Source organism: Hylobates moloch, unplaced genomic scaffold, assembly GCF_009828535.3.
Source record: "Hylobates moloch isolate HMO894 unplaced genomic scaffold, HMol_V3 SCAFFOLD_1850, whole genome shotgun sequence".
Classification (NCBI taxonomy): Eukaryota; Metazoa; Chordata; class Mammalia; order Primates; family Hylobatidae; genus Hylobates; species Hylobates moloch.
This window is the reverse complement of record NW_026654125.1, coordinates 834-9,734: the sequence shown is the minus strand read 5'-3', so window position 1 is coordinate 9,734 and position 8,901 is coordinate 834. Positions and strand designations below refer to the sequence as shown.

Sequence of the window (8,901 nt, the reverse complement as noted above, 5' to 3'; positions counted from 1 at the left end):
CATGTGCCCACCGACTACCCTACCCAGAGTCCACTGTGGATGGACCGGCAGTGGCTGTACAGTGGGCAGACCCAGAGGAGCTGTCTGGGGACCCACAGCAGGCAGGAGTCATTCTGGAAAACCAGGCTTCCAGTGCTGCAGGGACAGCCTCTGTGCCCCTCCCCGGCTCAGGCCCCTTCCTCCCTTCTTCTGACTCCCCCTGTGCGGGCAGGAGCGGGTTTTCTAGTGGTCACCTGAGAGATAGGGGTCTCTGCTCTTCTTCTGTGTCCCTTTGCCTTTTCATCTTGTGTCAGGTCAGCTGTCCAGGGTGGCTGTGTTCAGTGGCTGAGGGGTGAGAAAGCCTACGGCTCAAGGACAGACCCTGCGTTTCTCAGAGGCCACCAGGGAGCTCAGCGGAGCTGACAGGTCCTACCAGTAGCTTGGGCACACAAGGCCCCATCTGGGTGATGTGGCTCCAGAGAGTCATGTTGGCAGGGGTCAGTCTCCCTGAGCCCAGAGCTGGCACACAGCAGAGCCAGGGCTGGGTCCCCAGGGTTGTCAGAGGCAAAGCCCTGGGCTCCAAATCCCGTTCAGATTCAGTTCTTCACTGACGACGAGGCTCTGGGTGGAGAGCCCGACGGCCAGGCAGGCAGCGTGCAGGGCTCCTCCTGGTGCTTCAGCCAGTCCTGGGGCTGCCACTTCCCAGAGCACTGCCGGGTGTGCAGGGCGTGGGTGCAGCACCGGCTGCCTCAGGCTCATGCCCACTGTTCTGTTGCAGGCACCAACCCCTTCCTCAGGTCGATGCACCATTGCGTGACCTCCAGGCGGCCGCGGCTCCCGGACAAGCACTCAGTTACCACCTTGCTCAACACCTGTGCCCGGGGCATCCACAAGGCCTGCCTCTCGGCTGCCTAGCCAGGACTGCAGGGATGGCCCGCAGCCTCATCGGGGCCAAGGACGCCTGCCTCCTCTCAGACACTTCTAGGTGTTGGCGTCCATGGAGAGCCTGGAGTTAGGTTAGCTTTCCTCCTTTTCTATCCTGCCTTGGGGATCTGCCAAATGAAATCCCACACTTGTACAGACTGAGATGGGCGCGGTGGAGTGGGCTGCTCGCCGTGGCCTGTCCAGGGTCCGGGTCCGTCTCAGCAGCATGAGGGTGCGCTCAGGGTGTTGTTAGAGCGTCTTGTGTGTGCTCGACACACCCCTGCTCCTTTCTATAGGAGAACACAGAGGACATAGGAAACCCTTCAAACACACATCGGATTCTCTGCTCACGGTTTTGGGTTCAGGCTGCGCTGCTTTGGGCAGGTGGGGCACCCCCCAGGGAAGCCCCTAAGTCCAGGGCACAGGCTGCCTATCGGAGGGAGGGCTGGCCCATGGCCGCTGCCAGCTCCCCACCACCAGCTGGGCCTCAGCCCTCACGGCATTCCTGCTGAGCACTGTGGGGCCCCCAGGGAGCAGGGGCATGAGGGATCCTGCTGCCGGCACCCGTGTCACTCATGTGAGGGCTGTGTCCCTATTGTGAAGGATGAAGAGTGAGGCCCTCACAACCCACATCCTCAGAACACTACGCGCTGCACCACCCAGAGAGAGTGGGCCTGGCGGTGGGTGGGGCCATGCAGTGAGCGCCTCCCTATGTTGCCCGCTACCCTAGGCACTGGCCAGCAGCCCTTTGGTGACAAGAGTCCCCGCTTTTTATGCGTACTAGCCCATCATCTGTGATTGTTATAATCTTGTTATTCCTGTGTTTGTCAGGACTTGTCACTGTGTCCCCCGCTCCATGAAACTGGGCCTACTGTCCTGTTAGGATGCTGTAAGCCCCTGGGCCTCGGCTGTCCTTTGACACACTGTCCCATTCCTTGGCCTGGTTCATCCCCCAGCTTCCTGGCAAAGTTCCTGCTCCCTGAAGCAGGAAGAGGCTGAGGTTAATGCCAACGAAGTGGGGCCGTGGGCCTGAGAAGACTGTGTGGCTGGCTGAGGGTGGGCACTAAGCTGGCCACCCCACCCCCGACAGTGGACATGGCTGTGCTGTGGTGGAGGGGGTGGTGCGGGCATGGCCATGGCACTCGAGACAGCCCTCCGAGGAGGAGGGCGAGCCAGGCTGGACCCCCTGTCTGTGGTGCTGTGTCAGGGCAGGAGAGGACAGCCTCTTGCCCCCAGGAGTGTGCAGTCTGGGCAAGAGATAGAGTGATCATTTGTTTGGAACGCAGCTCCAGCCCAGCCAGGGGACCAGAAAAGCCCTCCCGCTTCCAGGGAGGATGTGCATGGCTCTGCCAATGCCTCTTTCCCAGGGCCGCTGGCAGGTCCCAGGATGACTAAGACTGGGCTGCCCAGGCAGGTCCCTGCAGACAGCGGGGGCTGGGCTAGGGGCCAAGGGCTGGGACTGGGAAGGGACGCGATGCCTGATAGCCAGTGAGGAACCAGGCATACAACTTGGAAATAAACAAGCTTTATTTTCAGTTTCAACAGGTAAGGCGATACCTACTTCATCATGTGCTTTTATGTAAATGCCAAATAGCAAAATAACAGCTAGAAAATAAACAGTTTGTCAGTTTGGAGATCAAGTACTTTATCTGTCTTGAGTGTCATCTATCTTGGAATTTGGAATTCAGCCAGGCCTAAAAGTAGTGGAAGTATCAGGAAATGCTATAGAGAGCCAGTCTCCAGCTGCAGGTTGGTGGGCCTGGCACTGACCAGATGCGGGTGGCTCAAAGCACTGAGCGATGCAGGCGCCGTTTCTGCATTGCCTGCAGCCTCTTCTGCCTCTCGGCAAAGTTGTTCTTCGGGGTCTGCTTCAGTGCGGGCAGGATGGCACGCTCCGCCACAGGTGGGCTCAGAAGCAGGCTGGGGGCAGGTAGAAGGACTGTCACCGTGAGTGGGGCCTGCATGGCCCTCATGGGGGCCCAGAGAGGCCCCCGCATGCTCTGCTTCTGCACCGCCACCCTCCCTTCCCCACTCCCTCCCTGGGGCCCAGGCTGCAGGGCTGCCCCACTGTCCCTATGCCTGTGGGACTTACCATTTCTTGGAGAGGCTCTTGGTGGAGACCTTGGGGAAATGCATGGTTTCTTGGTCCCTGGGTGAAGGAAGAGTCAGCAGTGAGCTGTGGATAGGCCCCCAGGGATGGGGCAGGGGTGCACGAGGCACTCACCTGGGAAAGCTAGCTTCCTCTGGGGCCGCCTGGGGCCTCTGGCTCCCTTCCAGGAGGGACTTGAGGTGCTGCAGCTGAAAGGCAGGGGCAGGGGCATGGTGGGGCCTATGGCGGCACCAGACTGCCCAGGGCCACCCCCACCACCCAGGGCCTCACCTCTTGGGTCTGCAGGAGGTTGGTATTCCACAGCTTGCGGATGAGCGCTTCGCACTGCCTAAGTGTGGTGGGCTTTCGCAGGGGAAGGGGCAGGATCATTGGGGGGTGTGCCCCCGCCCCCATCTGCCTGCCCTGGTGCTGGCTGCTCCCCATACAGGCAGCTCCTGCGTTAGAAGCTTCTGCTTTCTCCTTTCTGAAACAGTCATTGCAGCAGCCAGAGGTGACCTGCCTAGGTGCATCTAACCACCCAACCAGCATACCTCCCCAGGCAGCTCCCAGGCCAATGCAGGGAAGAGGGCCTGGCTCCCCTCTCCCACTGAGCAGTTTGCTCTGGGCACCAGGTAGGGGTCTCTGGGACTGGGGCCTGTCCCTTTCTCCCCTCTGAAGGTGTCCTAAGGGTCAGATGGGCTTCAGTGGGTGACCAGCTAGCTGCCAGGCTGCTCTTGGTCGTGACCCCACATCCAGTGGGGCATCTTGCTCCAGGCCTGGTCTCTGGATGTGCAGATGCAGGAGCCTGTCCTGCTGGTTGCGCTGCTGAAAGTGTGCACTCTGTAGCATCCCAGGGCAGTCCCAGAAACTCAGGGATCACCAGAACCTGGTCCTGCTCTGACCCGCTGGCCTAGTGCCCTCCAAAGGCAGGCTGTGGCCAGGGGCAGCAGGAACGCAACTCACTTTTCTTGGTAAGAATATTACTTCACTTTTCTCTGAGAAAGTGGTTTAGGGGCTGCTACTGGCCCGCCTTGTGGGCTCAGGTCAGCACAGGTACTCTGCAGGACCCCCAGGGGAGGGGAGGAAGACAGCGCCCACCGATGGGTAGAGCGTGGCCGTCATCTGCTATCATGAGCCCTGGAGACAGGCCCCTGGAGCTAGGGGCAGAGCAGTTGGCTGACTGCAGGGCGTGAGCCTAGTAAATGTAGTCATGGGGCCCTTAGGGTGCAGGCAAGACTTACCTGGCCTGCCCTTGCACCCCAGGAACACCCAAGCCTTACCTGGCCTGCCCTTGTACCCCAGGAACCTTGTCCAGCTTGCTGTTGTGAAGTCGGGGCTCCTCTTCCAGGTCCGCCTTCCGGGGGACGTCAGCTTTCGAATCTTGCTTGTTGAAGGAGCCAGGCTGGGGCCTGGCCTTGCCTTGAGAGTTGGCCGCAAGTCAGACCCTACAAGGCCGGTCACTGCAGGCACCAACAGTCACTGCCCAAGTTTTCCAGGATCAGCTGTGTGTACCCAAGAAGCCCCTGCCCCTGCCTCAGTTTCCTCCTCTGTAAAGGGAAGCCTGCCTTGGAGGGTTCTGGGGGGAATCAATGAGGTTCTGAGGGTGAAGCCCATGGGTGATGCCTGTGAACATTCTAGAACAATCAAGATAGTGGAAGCTGGCCCCATTTTGGGTAAAATGAAACTGCGTGAGAGGCTTGGGACCCAGCCTGCATGGGTTTCCTCGGCAAGGACAAGGCCCGTCTAGCGCCTGGGCCCATCACAGGAATGATGGGGGTTAGGGCTGGGCTGAGGAAAATGCCCGGCTTCACAGAGTGGGGAAAAGAGGTTCTCTGCTCCCGGCTCACTCTGCAGAAGGTGCCATGAGCCCAGGGCTCCGTGGGCAGTGCCATCCCTCCTGTGTCCTGCCTGCTTGTGGCGGGGACACGGCCAAGCAGGGCTTCTGCTGGGCAGCCAGGGTACATGCTCCCTAGAAGGCCACCCGGGGAGGCCCCTCCTGCCTGCTTGCTGCCCCGCCCTGGGGTGCCTGCTGTGAGGCCTTACTGCCCTGTGACTGGTCCCTGGTCCTGCCCACGCCCCCTTAATCCCCTCCCGGTGGCTTCAGCTTGCAGGGCTCTTTTCAGCTGCACCTTCACCCCCAAATCCTGGAGCTTGGCCCAGCAGAGGGCGCCTGGTCAGCACCCCTAGAGGCCACCCAGGCTGGGGTCCCCGTTGGGCAGTCACCCCTGTGAGCACATGGACACCAGCCTGCTCACCTGAATTAGAGATGGACTTGACAGACTGGAAGCTTGACATGGAGAGGCTGTCTGCAGGAGAGCGCACAGTGTCGGCGCCACCACCCGCAAGATGCCCACGCTTGCCTCCTGGCCTGTGTGTCCATGAGGAGCCCTCCTTCAGCCTGGCAGGGCTGGGTCCTCCCAGCTCTACCCAGACTCCGTTGACGCAGACCCAGCGAGCGCCCAAGGGAGCAGAGGCCCCGGAAAGGTGGTTTCCTGAGGGGCCATCTGGAAAGCAGGAGGGCTTGGGACACGTGGAACAGCAGGTCCCAAGGGAGGGCATGGCCTCTTCCCATGTCCTGTCAGGGTCCCCGGCACTGCAGGGCTGGGGCTGCTGACTTGGGCCACACTTTGCCCAGAACAGCTCACTGGAGTTGCCACAGCGCCTAGGGAAGGGCCCTCCCTTGACCCCATTCTCCATGTCTCCCTGGGAAGGGAGAGCCCTAGGCACTGCCCTAGCTGCGATGTTCCCAGGCTGGCTCCATCCACCACTCAGATGTCCTCCTGATGTCAGCCCCGGCCCCAGAGATAACGGGAAGTGAGCTCGAGACCACAACCCAGAATCCTGGGCTGGGTGGGGGCCGCTGTCAGGATGGGGAAGTGCCTTGGACAAATGGCAAGGAAACAGGACTCTGCTTCCTCCCTTTGTCCCCATGGTTGCTGCCCAGATGGCAGGAAGGGATCCCTGGATGGAGTGTGTCCAGAGCCCCTGGGGCCCCCAGCATGTCAGGACTCAGAGCCACGGGGCTGGAATCCTGGGCCTGGCCACAGCAGCAATCTGAGGCAAAGACCCAGCAGGGCAGGGGCTGTCCCAGGGGTTCCTTCTCATTTCAGCTCTACTTGGAGGAGAGAGGGTATGGGAAGCACCCTGTGCCCACCTCCCCACTGCAATGACCTCAGGCCCTGGGCTTACTGAGAGCAGCAGGTGCTGTGCTTGGCTGCATAACATCGTCCAGCCACGGCTAGAGGTAGCGGCATCTGTCCAGGTCCCCCAGAACCTGTCCCCACTGGGTTGGCATACAGGGGCCAGTGCAGCCAGGTGGGCAAGGACAGTCTGGAGGGACTCCCCTGGGTGGCAAGAGCATCCCATCAGGCACTGAGGGGCCCAATTCTCACCTTTCTTCTGTGATGTCTGATTCATTATGAGCTTGTAATGGAGATCTGAAAGCAAGCACACGCTCTCCTCAGCACTTGTGAAACCACGGCCATTCTGAGAGAAGAAGCCTGGCCTGTCCTCTCCCCGCTGCTGAGCCCGAGAGTCCTGGCTCCCCACTGGCTGATTGGGCCCTGCCCCCCCACTGGCTGATTGGGCCCTGCCCCGTGGATCCCGCTCTCCACCACGCCTTTGCCGTGGGCGGCAGGCCAGGAATGGCCCAGCCTGTTCCGTAGGCAGAGCCCACCCGGCATATCGGCCTCATCCATCTGAGATGACTGGAGGGCGTCCACACTGCCAGGCAGGACCTGGGTTTTAGGGGTACAGAGGTGAACTCCGGAACCCCTGGCTATGGCGGTGTTATGATCCCGTGGGCATCAGGGACTTGGGCGGGGGGGCTCAAGAAGACATGAGGAACGCGGCGTCCTGAGGCTCAAGAAGACATGGGGAAGGGGGGTCCTGACAAAACAGACGCCTGGTGATGGGATACTCGGCACTCAGGTAAGGCAGCACCAGGGAACGGGGCGGGAAAGGAGGCCGCGGGCACTGGAGCCCTCCTGAAGCAGGAGCGAGGAGCGGAGCCACATCCCACATCCTGGCGGGCCCTCCTTCTGCTCGGGGCAGGAGGGGTGGGGGAGGAGGGAGGGAGAAGGGGGGGCGTGGGGGTGAGGAGCAGCTAAGGGTGCAGTTGGGAAGGCCCCGCGGGAGGACAGTATGGGCACAGGCGAAGCGGGGACGGGGTGGGGGTCGGGGGGATGCCTGCTCCTGATCCGATGTGTTTAGCTGGAATAAATTCACTGAGCTGCGCACTCGCACTTGTGCACGTTTCCCTGTATAAAGTTTTTGTTTGTTTGTTTTTGTTTTTTTGAGACGGAGTCTCTGTCGCCCAGGCTGGAGTGCAGTGGCAAGATCTCCGCTCACTGCAAGCTCCGCCTCCTGGCTTCACGCCATTCTCCTGCCTCAGCCTCTCGAGTAGCTGGGACTACAGGCGCCCGCCACCACGCCCAGCTAATTTTTTTGTATTTTCAGTAGAGACGGGATTTCACCGTGTTAGCCAGGATGGTCTCGATCTCCTGACCTCGTGATCCGCCCGCCTCGGCCTCCCAAAGTGCTGGAATTACAGGCATGAGCCGCCGCGCCCGGCCCCCTCTATAAAGTTTTTAACAGAGGTGTGTCGGACCCTTCCTGGAGAGGAGAGGACTGGCGGAGTCAGCATCTGAAATAATGCTGCCCCACGAGACAAGCAGACAGGGTCGGCACTGCCCGGGGGCCACGCGGGTCTCCCTCTGGAAGAAGGGGACAGCTCAGAGTGGCAGGACCCAGGGCGGGCTTGCTGTCCTGTGTTCTCCCTGAGCCCGGGCGTGTGCTGGAGTTCATGGCTGTGTTTCTGTGCTGCGGGAGCGGCAGTGTTGAGTGTGCCTGGGGAGGCAGGGCCGGCCTAGGGCCCCGCGCCGGCTCACCCCTGTTCTCCCGCTTCAGGTGCTCGATCTCCTCATGGAGCTTGGCCAGCATCTCCGAGTGCTGCCGCTGCAGGAACTGCAGGCTCTTCTCCAGGTCCAGGTTCCGTTTCTGCGGGTCGCTCTGCCTTAGCTGCGGGCTCTGCGGCCTAAAGGACTGGACGCCCACAGAGGGGCGCTGGCGCCGGCAGCCCAGAGTCGGCGAGCTGGGGGGCCGCGTCCCAGCCGCCACCCCCGCACCGCTCATATCGCCGTCGCCAGGTACCCTCCTGCTGCCACTGCACCCCGGCTCAGTGGCTAGGCCGCCCTAGCCTGGCGCCCCGTCACCCTGGAAACCGGGCGACGGAGGGCGCGAGGCGGTTGGCGGGGGCGGGGCCTGTCGCTGGCTCTTCCTGGGTGAGTAGTGATTTACAAGGCATCCAGGGCTGGGCACGGGGGCTCACGCCTGTAATCCCCGAACTTTGGGAGGCCGAGGCGGACGGATCACTTGAGGTCAGGAGTTCGTGACCAGCCTGACCAACATGGGGAAACCCCGACTGTACTAAAAATAACAAAATTTAGCCAGGCGTAGTGGCAGGAGCCAGTAATCCCAGCTATTCGGGAGGCTGAGGCAGGAGAATAGCTTGAACCGGGAGGCAGAGGTTGCAGTGAGCCGAGATCACACCGCTGCACTCCCACCTGGGCGACAGAGACTCTATCTAAAAAAATAATAATAATAAAAAAAGGCATCCAGGCATCCTTTCCAGCCTGGATGGAAAGTGAGACCCCGTCTCTATAAAAATTAAAACAGAAAAAACCCGGGCATGGTGGCTTGCGCCTGTAGTCCCAACTACTCGGGAGGCTGAGGCGGAAGGACTGCTGGAACCCCAGAGGTCGAGGCTGCAGTGAGCTATGATGGCACCACTGAACTCCAGCCTAAGTGACAGAGTGAGATGCTGCCTAAAAATAAGAGGCCGGGCGCAGTGGCTCACGCCTGTAATCGCAGCTACTCTGGAGGCTGAGGCAGGAGAATCACTTGAACCC

The 8,901-nt window shown here is 61.0% G+C and overlaps 1 protein-coding gene and 1 long non-coding RNA gene across 3 annotated transcripts; one reads left to right on the top strand and one right to left on the bottom strand.

Annotated features, from left to right (window-relative positions):
* Positions 1–330: 330 nt before the first annotated feature.
* Positions 331–2,546, top strand: LOC131382714 (uncharacterized). The gene is made up of 2 exons (XR_009212305.1): positions 331–476; positions 758–2,546. It is a non-coding gene; the product is annotated as an uncharacterized LOC131382714 (long non-coding RNA).
* On the bottom strand, positions 2,413–8,407 carry LOC116464821 (coiled-coil domain-containing protein 74A). 2 transcript variants are annotated; one of them, XM_058435174.1, is made up of 8 exons: positions 7,882–8,407; positions 6,385–6,429; positions 5,248–5,496; positions 4,273–4,411; positions 3,284–3,476; positions 3,128–3,201; positions 2,996–3,052; positions 2,413–2,823 (listed from the first exon to the last, which is right to left on the bottom strand). In XM_058435174.1, exons 1-8 carry the CDS (start codon positions 8,123–8,125, stop codon positions 2,688–2,690), a joined length of 1,137 nt encoding a protein of 378 aa, XP_058291157.1. In that variant the 5' UTR covers positions 8,126–8,407; the 3' UTR covers positions 2,413–2,687. The 2 variants fall into 2 exon arrangements, with proteins under 2 accessions (XP_058291157.1, XP_032003959.1); XM_032148068.2 differs by having other exon boundaries at positions 5,248–5,298; positions 7,882–8,400.
* Positions 8,408–8,901: the final 494 nt, after the last annotated feature.

Bases quoted from the DNA above. Each gene is read 5' to 3' on its own strand.
- LOC116464821 (XM_058435174.1), bottom strand. From the start codon at position 8,125: ATGAGCGGTGCGGGGGTGGCGGCTGGGACGCGGCCCCCCAGCTCGCCG. The intron at 6,430-7,881 runs GTGAGCCGGCGC...GCTTGCTTTCAG, and splicing joins CCTGAAGCGGGAGAACAGGG to ATCTCCATTACAAGCTCATA. The intron at 2,824-2,995 runs GTAAGTCCCACA...ACCTGCCCCCAG, and splicing joins AAGAGCCTCTCCAAGAAATG to CCTGCTTCTGAGCCCACCTG.